General features: G+C 45.0%; 1 protein-coding gene across 4 annotated transcripts; it reads left to right on the top strand.

Moving 5' to 3' along the window:
• The first annotated feature begins 1,014 nt into the window (after positions 1–1,014).
• On the top strand, positions 1,015–19,204 carry LOC146759827 (uncharacterized). 4 transcript variants are annotated; one of them, XM_085509697.1, is made up of 7 exons: positions 1,015–1,150; positions 2,428–2,467; positions 2,700–2,846; positions 3,134–3,243; positions 3,547–3,670; positions 16,237–16,363; positions 17,290–19,204. In XM_085509697.1, the coding sequence occupies exons 5-7, from the start codon at positions 3,625–3,627 to the stop codon at positions 17,855–17,857; spliced, it is 741 nt and encodes a 246-aa protein (XP_085365823.1). In that variant the 5' UTR covers positions 1,015–1,150; positions 2,428–2,467; positions 2,700–2,846; positions 3,134–3,243; positions 3,547–3,624; the 3' UTR covers positions 17,858–19,204. The 4 variants fall into 4 exon arrangements, with proteins under 4 accessions (XP_085365823.1, XP_085365825.1, XP_085365822.1 ...); XM_085509699.1 differs by lacking the exon at positions 2,428–2,467; XM_085509696.1 differs by having other exon boundaries at positions 2,428–2,846.
• The last annotated feature ends 194 nt before the right edge of the window (positions 19,205–19,398 follow it).

Raw genomic sequence — 19,398 nt, 5'->3', positions numbered from 1 at the left:
GATCATCACTGTCACGATAAAAGTCATAGCATGGAAGATTTAGCGATGGCATGCTGACTAGAAGGAAAAAACAACACTTACCTTGGAGCTTGTTCATTTTCCCTCCTATCATTGGATATCTTATCATCATCTACGTAGCTCTGAGGTTGGCCAAAGCCTGTTGCCATGAGCTTTGCTAAACGCAACAGTGCTGTGGCTCAGAGGTATTACACCGGCACATAGCATAGGAGAACTCCATAACCCAAGTGTCAAGGGAAGAAGAAAGGGGAACTGTTACAATTAATTACGTTCACTAAATTGGTAATTGTAGGCTTCTTGTCACACACTACTGCCTACAGCAAAACAGCACAGATGTTGACAACTGTGATTTCTGCATACAAGCAACCACTCGAGGCTGAGCACACTCTCCTGTCTCTTTGCCATGCCTAGGAAGACCCAGAAGAGCTCAGTGTTCTCTTGCTGTTAGTTTACATCCTCCAAGCACTTCCAAAGGCACGCTGCTCTGTAGAAAAAGCTGAGCTGCCCAGAAAGTTTGTGCAGGAAGAAGGCAGCAGTGTCAGTGCACGTCATCCTGGGGGATCTGAAAGCATTTGTGAAGAGAACAGGGAAAGAAGAGGGAAGAGAGCAAAACCAACAGGCACTAGCACTGCTGCCCGCAGGGGGCGGGGCTTGAGGCAGGGCCTGTGCCAGAGGGGGGGCCTGGCACAGTTAGGGCCAGCTCAGGGCCCAGAGCAGAGGGGGAGCAGGCAGAGGCAGGGCCTTGGGGCCCAGGATGGAGGAGAACCAGGCACAGCTGGGGCCAGCTCAGGGCCCAGAGCAGAGGGGGACCAGGCACAGCTGAGGCCACTGCAGGGCCCAGGTGAGAGGGGAACCCAGCACAGTCGGGGCTGCTTTGGGGCCTGGGCCGGAAGGGGGCCGGGCACAGCCAGGGCCTATCCCCCTTTTTTGCACATATGAAATGCTCCCAGCTGTGCTGCACAGCAGAACATCTTTCAATGGAGATGAAAGCCTGTGAAATGAAAGAATCCTTTCTTATTTCTTTCACATTTGTGTTTGTTGACTGCAGTTCCAACCAGGTGGACTCGCAGTGTCTTGCAAGTGACACCTGGAAGCAGGTACAGACTGGAGACACAGCACCCTCAATGTCCAGGTGAGTAACAGCAGCCAAGGAGGCCTTTGGGCTCTGCAGGGTCCAAGTGTGGAGCATTACACACAGGAACAGCTGAGTATAAAGACAGTGGCAGAGCTGCAGAGCTTGCCATAGTAGAGAGCCACAGTGGCTCAGCTCATTTCCCACAGTAACGCAGGAAATAAGAGCCATGAGGGAAATGCAGATGCCTTCTGCTCCCATCAGAGGGGAGGAATGAGCTGCACTTCCACAGAGACATTCCTCTCACAGCCACTCACACCTCAGGTGTGGAGGGACGAGCTGGGGCTGCTGGTGGCAGCTGTGGAACACTGCCATCTGTGGTGCTCCATCCTACCCTGGAGGGGCATGTAGAGCTGAGGACCTTTGTCACTGCACAAATGACTGCAAGCAGAGATGTAGCAGAGGGAACATAAAGCATTTAATAACTTATACAAAGCAATGAGTAATAGAAATGACAGTATTTCCAACCAAATATCCCCCATCCTAGCAGTTGTATCTGATCTCTACAATCCCACCCAAACAATTTCCCAGCCCCCTCCAATTCCTCCTCACTATCCCACCCCTGAATTTCCCTCCCCCAATTCCCACACAGTAATTGCCCACACTAATTACCAGTATGCAGGGCATAGAGAACACCTGTTCCTTGTGTGCAGACACCTGAAAAAAAGAAGTGGCAGGGAACTGGAGGTTTGTAGCAGGTTGTGGAGGCTCTGCATAGAACGTAACCCCAGACCACAACCCCATCAGCTGCTGGAGCAGCATCATCCCTGTCATTGGGGGATGTTGCCAGTGGTGGATAGGGACACAGGGAGAAGCCACACCTTGGTGTAGCTCTGATCTGCTCATGTCCAGTCCAATCCTCTATAGCACTTTCCATCTTCTGTCCTTTGTTCTTAACCGTATCCTTCCTTCTCTTCTGCTCTTTTCCTTTCTTTTAGGTGTCTTACCTGTATCTGCTTTTCCCCTCTTCTGTTCTTTTACTGCTCTGGTCAGCCTCCAGTGTCTGCACCGCAACTCTAGGTTTTGGGATGGAGAAAGGTACACAGGGCATAGGTTTGTACAAGAAAAGCTCTCTAGCTGTGCCCAACAGATGACAAAAAGGAGTCCTCAGGACCACAAAGGCAGCTTGTTTCTCCAAAGGCCACAGCGTAAGCTCGTGTAACTGGGAAGGACTCTGTTATACATCTCCTAAAAGTGCCTTTGAATGAATAATTTTCTGGTCTTGTTTCCAATTGTTGCTCAGAGGAAATGAAGTTTTTATCCTTGTATCTTTGCAGGAAGACAGAGAGGATGGAACCTGTCTGGTGAAATGCTCAGGTGCTGTTTCCTTCCTTGCACCAACAGCCTGTTTGTGTCCACACGATGCCAGTTGTCCTCCTGACAGTTTCTACCGGTCCTTCTCCGAGTCCTTCTGCTAAGCACTGCTATTTCTGTATCCTCGGGGCCCTATTAGGACTAAAAAGAGGAGCGGATAACAGATGGAAGGATCTGGCCTTCTGCTGGGTGATAGCCGCCTGCATGTCCTGTTCTTGCTTTCTCTTTTCCTCAGGTGGCATTGTGCTTCCCAAGGAGCATATGGACCTTTTAGATGGGAGTGCGCAGCAAGGAACACATGGGGTCTCATCTTCCTCCCTGCTCTACATCTGAGTGAGGGACACTGTGACCTGCTCAGGAGGCAAGATGTCATGTCAGGGAGGTGTGTTTGTGTGTTTTCCTTTTTTTTTTTTTTTTATATTTCTTTGTATTGCTCATTTGCAAGAGATTGTGAATTCTCCTGGTTCAAACTGCAGTTGGCTTAATCAAATGTGTAAGAAATATATAAGGGCTGCTGAGGCCAGGCTGGAGTTGCGTTTCTTTATGAACTGGGGTGTTGCTGCAGATGCACTTATCTCCTGTTTTGTCTCTTTTGTGGCTGTTCAAGAATATTAGATTGTGCTATGTCAGTGTTTGTTGCCATCCTTCTTTCTCTTCTCTGTCTTGCAGGTCAGCTCGTGCTGGAAGTTGATGGTATCACTGTATGAATGGAGGTCAGTTTAGGAGCAGCTGCTGATGGAAGGAATCAAAACCAAGCTAATAAATGGAAGCATCTCCTGGTAAGGTGTCAGAGGTGGCAGTAATGATGTCTGTCATCGTTAAAACCAGAGGGCAGGCTCATCCGAGTGCTTGCTGACTGATACTTCGGAGTATCTCGTTCTCCAGCTGAACGATAAAGCTAAACATGCTGAGCCGTTACAGCTTGTGCTGAAGTTGTGAATGTGCCCCCAGATGTTTCCTTTAGTGGTAAATCATGTTCTGGCACTGTGGTAGCCCTATCTCTGTCATGATCTGGAGCACCATGTCTTGTTGCGAGCCTTGTGTGCCTGTTTCCATGAACTTTGCTTTCTTTCTCTCTTCAGAGTAAGGGCAGGGTGCTTCCTTGCTTTTGGTGGATTCATCCAGGAGGCTGTTAGAAGGCCAAATGCAATGTTCATTACATGGAGGGACAGGATGGGAATGGACTGTCGTTGCCACCAGGCAAAAGTGAGTTTCTTATGTCATGAATGATATAATTTTGATTGCTGTGCCTACCTGCCTGCTCCCTGTGCTTGTTCCTTTTACCTTTCAGTGCTTCTTTTCCCTTGCTTTGATGCTTTTCCCTTTCAGGGCTCCTTTTCTCTTTCAGTATTGCCTTTGCCCTTTATGTACTCCTTTTCCCTATCAGTGTTACTTTATGCTGTTCCTTTCCCTTTCGGGGCTCCTTTTCCCTTTCAAGGCTGCTTTTCCCTTTCAGGGCTGCTTTTCTTTATCAGTTCTCCTTTTCCCTCTCACGGCTCCTTTTCCATTTCAGGGCTCATTTTCTTTATCAGTTCTGCTTCTCACTTTCACGGCTCCTTCTCCCTTTCAGTGCTGCATTTTCTTGTTCCTTTTCCCTTTCAGTGCTGCTTTTCTGTGCTCCTTTTCCCTTTCACTGCCGCTTTTCCCTTTCACTGCTGCTTTTCCCTTTTAGTCTTGCTTTTCCCTTAGTCTTGCCTTTCCCTTTTAGTCTTGCCTTTCCCTTTTAGTCTTGCTTTTTCCTTCCATTGCTGCATTTCCCTTTCCCTGCTGCTTTTCCCTTTCCCTGCTGCTTTTCCCTTTCCCTGCTGCTTTTCCCTTTCCCTGCTCCTTTTCCCTTCCCTGCTGCTTTTCCCTTTCCCTGCTGCTTTTCCCTTTCCCTGCTGCTTTTCCCTTTCCCTGCTCCTTTTCCCTTCCCTGCTGCTTTTCCCTTTCCCTGCTGCTTTTCCTTTTCCCTACTGCTTTTCCTTTTCCCTTTCATGCTGCTTTTCCTTTTTCCTGCTGCTCTTCCCTTTCACTGCTGCTTTTCCCTTTCACTGCTGCTTTTCCCTTTTAGTCTCGCTTTCGCCTTTTAGTCTTGCTTTTCCCTTTCAATGCTGCTTTTCCCTTTTAGTCTTGCTTTTCCCTTTCACTGCTGCTTTTCGTTTTCACCGCTGCTTTTCCTTTTCACTGCTGCTTTTCCCTTTCACTGCCGCTTTTCCCTTTCCTTGCTGATTTTCCCTTTTAGTCTTCCTTTTCACTTTTAATCTTGCTTTAACCTTTTAGTCTTCCTTTTCCCTTTCATGCTGCTTTTCCCTGTAACTGCTGCTCTTCCCGTTCACTGCTGCTCTTCCCGTTCACTGCTGCTCTTCTCGTTCACTGCTGCTCTTCCCTTTCACTGCTGATTTTCCCTTTCACTGCTGATTTTCCCTTTCACCGCTGCTTTTCCCTTTCACTGCTGCTTTTCCCTTTCAGTCTTGCTTTTCCCTTTCACTGCTCTTTTTCCTTTTCACTGCTGCTTTTCCCTTTCCTTGCTGATTTTCCCTTTTGGTCTTCCTTTTCACTTTTAATCTTGTTTTTCCCTTTTAGTCTTCCTTTTCACTTTTAATCTTGCTTTTCCCTTTTAGTCTTCCTTTTCCCTTTCATGCTGCTTTTCCGTTTCCCTGCTGCTTTTCCGTTTCACTACTGCTTTTCCCTTTCAGGGCTGCTCTTCCCTTTCACTGCTGATTTTCCCTTCCATTGCTGCTTTTCCCTTTTAGTCTCGCCTTTCCCTTTTAGTCTTGCTTTTCCCTTTTAGTCTTGCTTTTTCCTTCCATTGCTGCTTTTCCCTTTCACTGCTGCTTTTCCCCTTCCCTGCTGCTTTTCCCCTTCCCTGCTGCTTTTCCCCTTCCCTGCTGCTTTTCCCCTTCCCTGCTGCTTTTCCCCTTCCCTGCTGCTTTTCCTTTTCCCTGCTGCTTTTCCTTTTTCCTGCTGCTCTTCCCTTTCACTGCTGCTCTTCCCTTTCACTGCTGCTCTTCCCTTTCACTGCTGCTTTTCCCTTTCTCTGCTGCTTTTCCCTTTTAGTCTCGCTTTTCCCTTTCAATGCTGCTTTTCCCTTTTAGTCTTGCTTTTTTCTTTCACTGCTGCTTTCCCCTTTCACTCCTGCTTTTCCTTCTTAGTCTTGCTTTTCCCCTTTTAGTCTTGCTTTTCCCTTTTAGTGCTACTTTTCATTTTTAGTCTTCCTTTTCCCTTTCATGCTGCTTTTCCCTTTCCCTGCTGATTTTTCCTTTCACTGCTGCTTTTCCCTTTCAATCCTGCTTTCCCTTTCACTGCTGCTTTTCCCTTTCAGTCTTGCTTTTCCCTTTCACTGCTGCTTTTCCCTTTCAGTCTTGCTTTTCCCTTTCACTGCTGTTTTTCCTTTTCACTGCTGTTTTTCCCTTTCAAAGCTGCTTTTCCCTTTCCTTGCTGATTTTACCTTTTAGTCTTCCTTTTCACTTTTAATCTTGCTTTTCCCTTTTAGTCTTCCTTTTCCCTTTCACTGCTGCTCTTCCCTTTCACTGCTGCTCTTCCCTTTCACTGCTGATTTTCCCTTCCATTGCTGCTTTTCCCTTTTAGTCTTGCTCTTCCCTTTCCCTGCTGCTCTTCCCTTTCCCTGCTGCTCTTCCCTTTCCCTGCTGCTCTTCCCTTTCCCTGCTGCTCTTCCCTTTCCCTGCTGCTCTTCCCTTTCACTGCTGCCCTTCCCTTTCACTGCTGTTCTTCCCATTCACTGATGCTCTTCCCTTTCACTGCTGCTTTTCCCTTTCACTGCTGCTTTTCCCTTTCACTGCTGCTTTTCCCTTTCATTGCTGCTTTTCCCTTTCACTGCTTCTTTTTTCTTTTAGTCTTGCTTGTCCCTTTCACTGTTGCTTTTTCCTTTCATTGCTGCTTTTCCCTTTCACTGCTTCTTTTCCTTTTCACTGCTGCTTTTCTCTTTCACTGCTGCTTTTCTCTTTCACTGCTGCTTTTCCCTTTTATTCTTGCTTTTCCCTTTTAGTCTTGCTTTTCCCTTTTAGTCTTGCCTTTCCCTTTTACTCTTGCCTTTCCCTTTTAGTCTTGCCTTTCCCTTTTAGTCTTGCTTTTCCCATTCACTGCTGCTTTTCCATTTCCCTTCTGATGCTTTTCCCTTTCACTGCTGATTTTCCCTTTCACTGCTGCTTTTCCCTTTTAGTCTTGCTTTTCCCTTTTAATCTTGCTTTTCCCTTTTAGTCTTGATTTTCCCTTTCTGTGCTGGTTTTCCCTTTCACTGCTGCTTTTCCCTTTCACTGCTGCTTTTCCCTTTCACTGCTGCTTTTCCCTTTCACTGCTGCTTTTACCTTTACCTTCTGCTTTTCCCTTCCACTGCTTCTTTTCCTTTTCACTGCTGCTTTTCCCTTTCACTGCTGCTTTTCCCTTTTGTTCTTGCCTTTCCCTTTTAGTCTTGCCTTTCCCTTTTAGTCTTGCCTTTCCCTTTTAGTCTTGCCTTTCCCTTTTAATTTTGCCTTTCCCTTTTAGTCTAGCCTTTCCCTTTCAATGCTGCTTTTCCCTTTCACTGCTGCTTTTCCCTTTCACTGCTGCATTTCCCTTTCACTGCTGCTTTTCCTTTTCAATTCTGTTTTTCCTTTCACTGCTTCTTTTCCGTTTCACTGCTGCTTTTCCCTTTTAGTCTTGATTTTCCCTTTTCGTCTTGCTTTTCCTTTTTAGTCTTGCTTTTCCCTTTCACTGCTGCTTTTCCCTTTCACTGCTGCTTTTTTCTTTTACTCTTGCATTTACCCTTCACTGCTGCTTTTCCCTTTCACTGCTGCTTTTCCCTTTCACTGCTGCTTTTCCCTTTCACTGCTGCTTTTCCCTTTCCCTTCTACTTTTCCCTTTCACTGCTGCTTTTCCCTTTCACTGCTGCTTTTCCCTTTCACTGCTGCTTTTCCCTTTCACTGCTGCTTTTTCTTTTTAGTCTTGATTTTCCCTTTTATTCTTGCTTTTCCCTTTTAGTCTTGCTTTTCCCTTATAGTCTTGCCTTTTTCTTTTAGTTTTGCTTTTCCCTTTCACTGCTGCTTTTCCCTTTCACTGCTGCTTTAACCTTTTAGTCTTGCTTTTCCCATTCACTGCTGATTTTCCCTTTTTGTCTTGCTTTTCCCTATCACTGCTGCTTTTCCCTTTCACTGCTGATTTTCCATTTCACTGCTGCTTTTCCCTTTCACTGCTGCTTTTCCCTTTCACTGCTGCTTTTACCTTTTAGTCTTGCTTTTCCCTTTCACTGCTGCTTTTCCCTTTCACTGCTGCTTTTACCTTTTAGTCTTGCTTTTCCCTTTCACTGCTGCTTTTACCTTTTAGTCTTGCTTTTCCCTTTCACTGCTGCTTTTCCCTTTCACTGCTGCTTTTCACTTTTACTCTTGCTTTTCCCTTTTAGTCTTGCTTTTCCCTTTTATTCTTGGTTTTCCCTAATAGTCTTGCCTTTCTCATTTAGTGTTGCTTTTCCCTTTTAGTGTCGCTTTTCCCTTTTAGTCTTGCTTTTCCCTTTTACTCCTGCTTTTCCCTTTCACTGCTGATTTCCCTTTTAGTATTGCCTTTCTTTTTACTGCTGCTTTTACCTTTCACTGCTGCTTTTCCCTTTCACTGCTGCTTTTCCATTTTAGTCTTGCTTTTCCCTTTCACCGCTGCTTTTACCTTTTAGTCTTTTTTCCCTTTCACTGCTGCTTTTCTGTTTCACTGCTGCTTTTGCCTTTCACTGCTGCTTTTCCCTTTTAGTCTTGCTTTTCCCTTTTACTCCTGCTTTTCCCTTTCACTGCTGCTTTTCCCTTTCACTGCTGCTTTTCCCTTTTGGTATTGCTTTTCCCTTTTAGTCTTGCTTTTCCCTTTGATTCTTGCTTTTCCCTAATAGTCTTGCTTTTCTCTTTTAGTCGTGCTTTTCCCTTTTAGTCTTGCTTTTCCCTTTAGTCTTGCTTTTCCCTTTTAGTCTTGCCTTTCTCTTTTAGTCTTGCTTTTCCCTTTCACTGCTGCTCTTCCCTTTCGCTGCTGCTTTTCCCTTTCGCTGCTGCTTTTCCCTTTCCTTGCTGATTTTACCTTTTAGTCTTCCTTTTCACTTTTAATCTTCCTTTTCCCTTTTAGTCTTCCTTTTCCCTTTCACTGCTGCTCTTCCCTTTCACTGCTGCTCTTCCCTTTCACTGCTGCTCTTCCCTTTCACTGCTGCTCTTCCCTTTCACTGCTGCTCTTCCCTTTCACTGCTGATTTTCCCTTCCATTGCTGCTTTTCCCTTTTAGTCTTGCTTTTTCCTTTCCCTGCTGCTTTTCCCTTTCCCTGCTGCTTTTCACTTTCACTGCTGCTCTTCCCTTTCCCTGCTGCTCTTCCCTTTCCCTGCTGCTCTTCCCTTTCCCTGCTGCTCTTCCCTTTCCCTGCTGCTCTTCCCTTTCCCTGCTGCTCTTCCCTTTCCCTGCTGCTCTTCCCTTTCCCTGCTGCTCTTCCCTTTCACTGCTGCCCTTCCCTTTCACTGCTGTTCTTCCCATTCACTGATGCTCTTCCCTTTCACTGCTGCTTTTCCCTTTCACTGCTGCTTTTCCCTTTCATTGCTGCTTTTCCCTTTCACTGCTTCTTTTTTCTTTTAGTCTTGCTTGTCCCTTTCACTGTTGCTTTTTCCTTTCATTGCTGCTTTTCCCTTTCACTGCTTCTTTTCCTTTTCACTGCTGCTTTTCACTTTCACTGCTGCTTTTCTCTTTCACTGCTGCTTTTCCCTTTTATTCTTGCTTTTCCCTTTTAGTCTTGCTTTTCCCTTTTAGTCTTGCCTTTCCCTTTTACTCTTGCCTTTCCCTTTTAGTCTTGCCTTTCCCTTTTAGTCTTGCTTTTCCCATTCACTGCTGCTTTTCCATTTCCCTTTCTGATGCTTTTCCCTTTCACTGCTGATTTTCCCTTTCACTGCTGCTTTTCCCTTTTAGTCTTGCTTTTCCTTTTTAGTCTTGCTTTTCCCTTTTAATCTTGCTTTTCCCTTTTAGTCTTGATTTTCCCTTTCTGTGCTGGTTTTCCCTTTCACTACTGCTTTTCCCTTTCACTGCTGCTTTTCCCTTTCACTGCTGCTTTTCCCTTTCACTGCTGCTTTTCCCTTTCACTGCTGCTTTTACCTTTACCTTCTGCTTTTCCCTACCACTGCTTCTTTTCCTTTTCACTGCTGCTTTTCCCTTTCACTGCTGCTTTTCCCTTTTAGTCTTGCTTTTCCCTTTTAGTCTTGCTTTTCCCTTTTAGACTTGCTTTTTTCTTTTAGTCTTGCTTTTCCCTTTTATTCTTGCTTTTCACTTTTATACTTGCTTTTCCCTTTTAGTCTTGCCTTTCTCTTTTAGTCTTGCTTTTCCCTTTCGCTGCTGCTCTTCCCTTTCGCTGCTGCTCTTCCCTTTCGCTGCTGCTTTTCCCTTTCGCTGCTGCTTTTCCCTTTCGCTGCTGCTTTTCCCTTTCGCTGCTGCTTTTCCTTTTCACTGCTGCTTTTCCCTTATAGTCTTGCCTTTCCCTTTTAATTTTTCCTTTCCCTTTTCGTCTTGCTTTTCCTTTTCACTGCTTCTTTTCCCTTTCACTGCTGCTTTTTCTTTTTAGTCTTGATTTTCCCTTTTATTCTTGCTTTCCCCTTTTAGTCTTGCCTTTCTCTTTTAGTCTTGCTTTTCCCTTTCACTGCTGCTCTTCCCTTTCGCTGCTGCTTTTCCCTTTCGCTGCTGCTTTTCCCTTTCGCTGCTGCTTTTCCCTTTCCTTGCTGATTTTACCTTTTAGTCTTCCTTTTCACTTTTAATCTTCCTTTTCCCTTTTAGTCTTCCTTTTCCCTTTCACTGCTGCTCTTCCCTTTCACTGCTGCTCTTCCCTTTCACTGCTGCTCTTCCCTTTCACTGCTGATTTTCCCTTCCATTGCTGCTTTTCCCTTTTAGTCTTGCTTTTTCCTTTCCCTGCTGCTTTTCCCTTTCCCTGCTGCTTTTCACTTTCACTGCTGCTCTTCCCTTTCCCTGCTGCTCTTCCCTTTCCCTGCTGCTCTTCCCTTTCCCTGCTGCTCTTCCCTTTCCCTGCTGCTCTTCCCTTTCCCTGCTGCTCTTCCCTTTCCCTGCTGCTCTTCCCTTTCACTGCTGTCCTTCCCTTTCACTGCTGTTCTTCCCATTCACTGATGCTCTTCCCTTTCACTGCTGCTTTTCCCTTTCACTGCTGCTTTTCCCTTTCATTGCTGCTTTTCCCTTTCACTGCTTCTTTTTTCTTTTAGTCTTGCTTGTCCCTTTCACTGTTGCTTTTTCCTTTCATTGCTGCTTTTCCCTTTCACTGCTTCTTTTCCTTTTCACTGCTGCTTTTCACTTTCACTGCTGCTTTTCTCTTTCACTGCTGCTTTTCCCTTTTAGTCTTGCTTTTCCCTTTTAGTCTTGCCTTTCCCTTTTACTCTTGCCTTTCCCTTTTAGTCTTGCCTTTCCCTTTTAGTCTTGCTTTTCCCATTCACTGCTGCTTTTCCATTTCCCTTTCTGATGCTTTTCCCTTTCACTGCTGATTTTCCCTTTCACTGCTGCTTTTCCCTTTTAGTCTTGCTTTTCCTTTTTAGTCTTGCTTTTCCCTTTTAATCTTGCTTTTCCCTTTTAGTCTTGATTTTCCCTTTCTGTGCTGGTTTTCCCTTTCACTACTGCTTTACCCTTTCACTGCTGCTTTTCCCTTTCACTGCTGCTTTTCCCTTTCACTGCTGCTTTTCCCTTTCACTGCTGCTTTTACCTTTACCTTCTGCTTTTCCCTTCCACTGCTTCTTTTCCTTTTCACTGCTGCTTTTCCCTTTCACTGCTGCTTTTCCCTTTTAGTCTTGCTTTTCCCTTTTAGTCTTGCTTTTCCCTTTTAGACTTGCTTTTTTCTTTTAGTCTTGCTTTTCCCTTTTATTCTTGCTTTTCACTTTTATACTTGCTTTTCCCTTTTAGTCTTGCCTTTCTCTTTTAGTCTTGCTTTTCCCTTTCACTGCTGCTCTTCCCTTTCGCTGCTGCTTTTCCCTTTCGCTGCTGCTTTTCCCTTTCGCTGCTGCTTTTCCCTTTCCTTGCTGATTTTACCTTTTAGTCTTCCTTTTCACTTTTAATCTTCCTTTTCCCTTTTAGTCTTCCTTTTCCCTTTCACTGCTGCTCTTCCCTTTCACTGCTGCTCTTCCCTTTCACTGCTGCTCTTCCCTTTCACTGCTGATTTTCCCTTCCATTGCTGCTTTTCCCTTTTAGTCTTGCTTTTTCCTTTCCCTGCTGCTTTTCCCTTTCCCTGCTGCTTTTCACTTTCACTGCTGCTCTTCCCTTTCCCTGCTGCTCTTCCCTTTCCCTGCTGCTCTTCCCTTTCCCTGCTGCTCTTCCCTTTCCCTGCTGCTCTTCCCTTTCCCTGCTGCTCTTCCCTTTCCCTGCTGCTCTTCCCTTTCACTGCTGTCCTTCCCTTTCACTGCTGTTCTTCCCATTCACTGATGCTCTTCCCTTTCACTGCTGCTTTTCCCTTTCACTGCTGCTTTTCCCTTTCATTGCTGCTTTTCCCTTTCACTGCTTCTTTTTTCTTTTAGTCTTGCTTGTCCCTTTCACTGTTGCTTTTTCCTTTCATTGCTGCTTTTCCCTTTCACTGCTTCTTTTCCTTTTCACTGCTGCTTTTCACTTTCACTGCTGCTTTTCTCTTTCACTGCTGCTTTTCCCTTTTAGTCTTGCTTTTCCCTTTTAGTCTTGCCTTTCCCTTTTACTCTTGCCTTTCCCTTTTAGTCTTGCCTTTCCCTTTTAGTCTTGCCTTTCCCTTTTAGTCTTGCTTTTCCCATTCACTGCTGCTTTTCCATTTCCCTTTCTGATGCTTTTCCCTTTCACTGCTGATTTTCCCTTTCACTGCTGCTTTTCCCTTTTAGTCTTGCTTTTCCTTTTTAGTCTTGCTTTTCCCTTTTAATCTTGCTTTTCCCTTTTAGTCTTGATTTTCCCTTTCTGTGCTGGTTTTCCCTTTCACTACTGCTTTACCCTTTCACTGCTGCTTTTCCCTTTCACTGCTGCTTTTCCCTTTCACTGCTGCTTTTCCCTTTCACTGCTGCTTTTACCTTTACCTTCTGCTTTTCCCTTCCACTGCTTCTTTTCCTTTTCACTGCTGCTTTTCCCTTTCACTGCTGCTTTTCCCTTTTAGTCTTGCTTTTCCCTTTTAGTCTTGCTTTTCCCTTTTAGACTTGCTTTTTTCTTTTAGTCTTGCTTTTCCCTTTTATTCTTGCTTTTCACTTTTATACTTGCTTTTCCCTTTTAGTCTTGCCTTTCTCTTTTAGTCTTGCTTTTCCCTTTCGCTGCTGCTCTTCCCTTTCGCTGCTGCTCTTCCCTTTCGCTGCTGCTTTTCCCTTTCGCTGCTGCTTTTCCCTTTCGCTGCTGCTTTTCCTTTTCACTGCTGCTTTTCCCTTATAGTCTTGCCTTTCCCTTTTAATTTTTCCTTTCCCTTTTCGTCTTGCTTTTCCCTTTCACTGCTGCTTTTCACATTCACTGCTGCTTTTCCTTTTCACTGCTTCTTTTCCCTTTCACTGCTGCTTTTTCTTTTTAGTCTTGATTTTCCCTTTTATTCTTGCTTTCCCCTTTTAGTCTTGCCTTTCTCTTTTAGTCTTGCTTTTCCCTTTCACTGCTGCTTTTCCCTTTTAGTCAATCTTTTCACTTTCACTGCTGCTTTTCCCTTTTAGTCTTGCTTTTCCCTGTCACTGTTGCTTTTCCCTTTCAGTCTTGCTTTTTCCATTCAGTCTTGCTTTTCCGTATCAGTCTTGCTTTTCCCTTTCACTGCTGCTTTTCCCTTTTAGTCTTGCTTTTCCTTTTTAGTCTTTCTTTTTTCTCTTTGTCTTGCTTTTCCCTTTTATTTTTGCTTTTCACTTTTATTCTTGCTTTTCACTTTTAGTCTTGCCTTTCCCTTTTAGTCTTGCCTTTCCCTTTTAATCTTGCTTTTCCCTTTCACTGCTGCTTTTCCCTTTCAGTCTTGCTTTTCCCTTACAGTCTTGCTTTTCCCTTTCACTGCTGCTTTTCCCTTTCACTGCTGCTTTTCCCATTCACTGCTGCTTTTCCCTTAAATCTTGCTTTTCCCTTTCAGTCTTGCCTTTCCATTTCAGTCTTGCTTTTCCATTTCACTGCTACTTTTCGTTTTCACTGCCGCTTTTGTCTTGCTTTTCCCTTTTAGTCTTGCTTTTCCCATTCAGTCTGCTTTTCCATATCAGTCTTGCTTTTTCCCTTTCACTGCTGCTTTTCCCTTTCAGTCTTGCTTTTCCCTTTCACTGCTGCTTTTCCCATTCACTGCTGCTTTTCCCATTCACTGCTGCTTTTCCCTTTCACTGCTGCTTTTCCCTTTCACTGCTGCTTTTCCCATTCACTGCTGCTTTTCCCTTTCACTGCTGCTTTTCCCTTTCACTGCTGCTTTTCCATTTCACTGCTGCTTTTCCATTTCAGTCTTGCTTTTCCCTTTCACTGCTGCTTTTCCCTTTCACTGCTGCTTTTCCCTTTCACTGCTGCTTTTCCCTTTCACTGCTGCTTTTCACTTTCACTGCTGCTTTTCCCTTTCACTGCTGCTTTTCCATTTCACTGCTGCTTTTCCCTTTCACTGCTGCTTTTCCCTTTTGTTCTTGCTTTTCCCTTTTAGTCTTGCTTTTCCATTTCACTTCTGCTTTTCCTCTTTCATTGCTGCTTTTCCCTTTTAGTCTTGCTTTTCTCTTTTCACTGCTGCTTTTCCCTTTCAGTCTTGCTTTTCCCTTTTACTCTTGCTTTTTCCTTTTAGTCTTTCTTTTCCCTTTCAGTCTTGCTTTTCCCTTTCAATCTTGCTTTTCCCTATCAGTCTTGCTTTTCCCTTTCACTGCTGCTTTTCCCTTTCACTGCTGCTTTTCCCTTTCACTGCTGCTTTTCCCTTTCACTGCTGCTTTTCCATTTCACTGCTGCTTTTCCATTTCAGTCTTGCTTTTCCCTTTCACTGCTGCTTTTCCCTTTCACTGCTGCTTTTCACTTTCACTGCTGCTTTTCCCTTTCACTGCTGCTTTTCCATTTCACTGCTGCTTTTCCCTTTCACTGCTGCTTTTCCCTTTTGTTCTTGCTTTTCCCTTTTAGTCTTGCTTTTCCATTTCACTTCTGCTTTTCCTCTTTCATTGCTGCTTTTCCCTTTCAGTCTTGCTTTTCCCTTTTACTCTTGCTTTTTCCTTTTAGTCTTTCTTTTCCCTTTCAGTCTTGCTTTTCCCTTTCAATCTTGCTTTTCCCTATCAGTCTTGCTTTTCCCTTTCACTGCTGCTTTTCCCTTTCACTGCTGTATTTCCCTTTCACTGCTGCCTTTCCCTTTTAGTCTTGCTTTTCCGTTTCACTGCTGCTTTTCCATTTCAGTCTTGCTTTTCCATTTCACTGATGCTTTTCCCTTTCTCTGCTGCTTTTCCCTTTCACTGCTGCTTTTCCCTTTCACTGCTGCTTTTTCCTTTTTGTCTTGCTTTTCCCTTTTAGTCTTGCCTTTCCCTTTTAGTCATGCTTTTCCCTTTCACTGCTGCTTTTCCCTTTCACTGCTGCTTTTTCCTTTTTGTCTTGCTTTTCCCTTTTAGTCTTGCCTTTCCCTTTTAGTCATGCTTTTCCCTTTCACTGCTGCTTTTCCCTTTCACTGCTGCTTTTCCCTTTCACTGCCGCTTTTCCCTTTTAGTCTTGCTTTTCCCTTTCACTTCTGCTTTTCCCTTTCACTGCTACTTTTCCCTTTCACTGCTGCTTTTCCATTTCACTGCTGATTTTCCCTTTCACTGCTGATTTTCCCTTTTAGTCTTGCTTTTCCCTTTCACTGCTTCTTGTCCGTTTCACTGCTGCTTTTCCCCTTCAGTCTTGCTTTTCCCTTTAGTCTTGCTTTTCCCTTTCACTGCTGCTTTTCCCTTTCTCTGCTGCTTTCCCCTTTTAGTCTTGCTTTTCCCTTTTAGTCTTGCTTTTCCCTTTTATTCTTGCTTTTCACTTTTGGTCTTGCTTTTCCATTTTAGTCTTGCTTTTCCATTTTAGTCTTGCTTTTCCATTTTAGTCTTGCTTTTCCCTTTCAGTCTTTCTTTTCCCTGTAACTGCCGCTTTTCCCTTTCTCTGCTGCTTTTTTCTTTCACTGCTGCTTTTCCCTTTCATAGCTGCTTTTCCATTCACTGCTGGTTTTCCATTTCACTGCTGATTTTCTCTTTCACTACTTATTTTCCCTTTCACTGCTGATTTTCCCTTTTAGTCTTGCTTTTCCCTTTCACTGCTGCTTTTCCCTTTTAGTCTTGCTTTTCCCTTTCACTGCTCCTTTTACCATTTAGTCTTCCTTTCCTCTTTCACTGCTGATTTTCCCTTTCACTGCTGCTTTTCCCTTTTACTGCTGCTTTTCCCTTTTTATTCTTGCTTTTCCCTTTCACTGCTGCTTTTCCCTTTTTATTCTTGCTTTTCCCTGTCACTGCTGCTTTTCCATTTTAGTCTTTCTTTTCTTTTTCAATGCTGCTTTTCCCTTTTAGTCTTGCTTTTCCGTTTCACTGCTGCTTTTCCCCTTCAGTCTTGCTTTTCACTTTCAGTCTTGCTTTTCCCTTTTTGCACTTGCTCAGTGTAAGCACTGAGATGAGGCCAACCCCCAGCTCACTACATCCTCCCTTCAGGAAATTCTAGAGAATTGTGGCACAGGACATTCTGACTGTTAGACTGTTATAATCCCTGCAGTGAAACCACAGTTGAATGCTCTTTTTTTCTGAGCGCAGTGTACTGTGCAGGTGTATCTCAGCATCTGCTGAGCGTGGTTACTGCTCTTTGTGTGACTCTTTGTCATGCTGAACATCAGCATGAATGTCTTCAGCTATTTCCATGCATTTTACTTACCTGTTGAATCCTGTCTTACAGTAAGGGCCTATCGCAGGATTCAGGAACTTCAGCAACTTCTGGAAATTTCCTACAGCAACTACAGACAGCTGGGAGGAATAACTGAGGAGGAGAGGAAGATGAAAAAAGAGGAAAAGGAGTTTAAGAAGTAAGGCCAACATTATAATGTGTTCCATTTTAGTGCATTTTTTAAGGGTACTTTACACTCAGATTGCTTTGGCCATTCTGCCTTTTTCACTTAGTGAATTTAGCCAGGCTTAAAAGAAAAGGACTTCAGGCCATTTGTGGGCTCCTGCCATGAGGATCAACACTGCAGTACAACACAAATGACTGATGGCTCCATTCTTCTTGTGCTTGTGCAGGATGACAGCCTGCACAAGAAGACATCCCTAACTCTACCTCTGCCTGTCAAACATTTGGCTATGTGCTGTTCTTAGTCACTGTAGATGAACATGTCCTTAACGTGCTTGGGCCTCCTCAAACCCATGTCACAAGTGATGTGCAATTAGTGGAGGCCAGAGAGCATCATCTCTAGGTCCATCCCTAGGACCTTCTGAAACTGAAGTAGTGGTTCTCAGGTGGTCAGTTGCTGTTATATATAGGTATAGATCAGAATTAGGTCTCAGCTAAGCAGTTTTGGGAATTTAATAGTTAATTTAATAGCCACTGTGAATGTGACTGATGTGACCTGTGCAACTGGCTCAACCAGTGCTTCAGCTTCCTTTTAGAAGTGTCATGCAGTCTCTCATTTGATTGTTCCAAATCACTTCGGAAAGTGTGCACAGGAGCCAGCTGCTGCTGGGGGCGGAGCTGGGTTTCGTCCCATCCGGAGCCCGGCGCTGGTTCGCTGCGCAGGGAGACGTCTCCATCTCGCGGTCAGAAGAGTCGAGCACAGCTGACTCTATGGTAGTCAAAGCAGTCGACGCAGGAGCTTTTACAAAGGGTCCCGAGCCAGGAGTACGCTGCATTTGAGCTGTTTTCTGCTCTCACTAGCCTGCTCCTTAAAACACTCTTGGAGCGGACTGGGCACGGCTGGCTGTTCTTGATGCTGTTTGTCCCCTTTGTGTTTTGCAGGACCGTGAGGGAGCTGGAGGCTCAGCTGGAATCCGAGCGAGTCAGGAGGGAAAACCTGGAGAGCCAGCTGGATGGCTGCCGAGCCGAGATCGGCCGCCTCAGGGAGAGCCGGGATAGAGCCCGCAGCCCTGCTGCTTTGCCTCCGGTTAGTGGGATGGATGGCAGCCCTGCTGCTCTGCCTCCGGTTAGTGGGATGGATGGCAGCCCTGCTGCTTTGCCTCTGGTTAGTGGGATGGATGGCAGCCCTGCTGCTCTGCCTCCGGTTAGTGGGATGGATGGCAGCCCTGCTGCTCTGCCTCCGGTTAGTGGGATGGATGGCAGCCCTGCTGCTCTGCCTCCGGTTAGTGGGATGGATGGCAGCCCTGCTGCTCTGCCTCCGGTTAGTGGGATGGATGGCAGCCCTGCTGCTCTGCCTCCGGTTAGTGGGATGGATGGCAGCCCTGCTGCTTTGCCTCTGGTTAGTGGGATGGATGGCAGCCCTGCTGCTCTGCCTCCGGTTAGTGGGATAGATGGCAGCCCTGCTGCTCTGCCTTCGGTTAGTGGGATGGATGGCAGCCCTGCTGCTTGATCTCGCTAAGATTGTGAGGTGTGGTGCAAGGAAATTCTGGAGTGAGTATGTTAACAGCTTTCAGCTTGGGACACTGAAGTGAGCTGCAGCCTTTGCTACATTCTGAACTGAGAGGTTATCAGTTTGTCCCGGACAGAGAATATGAATTCTCTGTATTTAGAAAAGGGAGTGAAATGGTCCTTGAATGCTTCCATGGTGACTGGCTGCTGGCTGTTCATCTTGCTGGGTAGCTGATGCCCAGTTCAGACTGGACTGGGGACTTTAGGAGTTGTCCCCCCATTCCCCAGCTGCCACAGGTCATAGTAGCTACCACGCATATTGCAGGATCACTCTTTTGCATCAGAACTCTCCTTCAGAATGGGTTTATTCTCCCCCCTTTTGTCCCAGGCTGGAAATAGAGTTAGTGGAGGCCTGTATTACAGCATTGCTGTGTGCAGTGGCTGAATTCAACAACTGGTCTCATGTCATCTTAATTATCAAACCCACTGACAGCAAAGCAGGTGCAGATAGGTTGACTTACTTAGAAAACAGAACTAATTCTTCTGCCTGTTGGAATAAGGAGTGAAGAAAGACAGTGCTTACTGCGTGCATTCCTTTTCTCTTCTGTATCCAGGATTAAGTCTTCTTTGCTATCTGTACTCCCTTCCACACCATGTCTTTCAAAAAATGCTATGTTGCTTGCATCCAGTTCTTCATCACTAGAGTTACCATCTCCAGTTCTTTGGGTCAAAAGTTCCACAGCTGCTAGCTGGGCAAATCTGCACAGAGAACAGTTAACCTACACTGATATAACCCTGTAACCTATAAGCACACAGCCATGCCCCCCACATGAGATAGAAACTCTAAAACACTTTGTGTTCCTGTCCAGAGGACAGTGTTTCAGGATCTGAGGAAGCATTAGTGCACAAACCATGAGCAGCAATCTCCTTTCCACAGCGCTCTGCCTCACTGAAATCTTATTACAGCGACTCCCACTTCAGAAACATGTTTTGCTTTGTAGGATTTCTTAACTGAATCTCATCAGCAACTACATTACTTTTATCAAATAAAAATCAACCAGCCTTCTCTAGCTCCCATTTGCTCTGTACAGCTGGAGCACACAGGCTCGCAATTTTCCTTTTGCAGATCCAATAGTTTTCATCTTTCATGCCTGACCTTGCTCAAAATAAATAAGTAAAAAATAAACGTTCAGACTTTTACAGCTACGATGTGGCTTTGCTTATCAGTGTAGTTCAAGGGCTTGATTAGTTCTTGCTTCATCACCAAAAATCAGGAGTAATTACAACAAAGCTGACTTGATATTTAAATAGTAAAATAAATGTTGAACAAAAGAGCTGTGGCATGTACTGCTACCTCTTGGCTACGTCCTTTGGAGTCTCTCCAGCATCATCTGTAATGTCACAGTCAGCCCCCATTTCAATCAACCACTGCAAGCAATGGATATGCCTTTGTCCTGCAGCTGGGGGAAGAAAGGTAAACACAAGTCAGCCATGTACAGCAGCGTTTTGAACTTCCTACTTCCCCTTTCTGTCATGGTTTAA

Source organism: Coturnix japonica, chromosome 9 (genome assembly GCF_054131305.1).
Source record: "Coturnix japonica strain WE chromosome 9, WE-NBRP24, whole genome shotgun sequence".
NCBI classification, from domain to species: domain Eukaryota; kingdom Metazoa; phylum Chordata; class Aves; order Galliformes; family Phasianidae; genus Coturnix; species Coturnix japonica.
The sequence above is the reverse complement of the archived record's forward strand: the minus strand, read 5'-3'. Positions and strand labels throughout refer to the sequence as shown.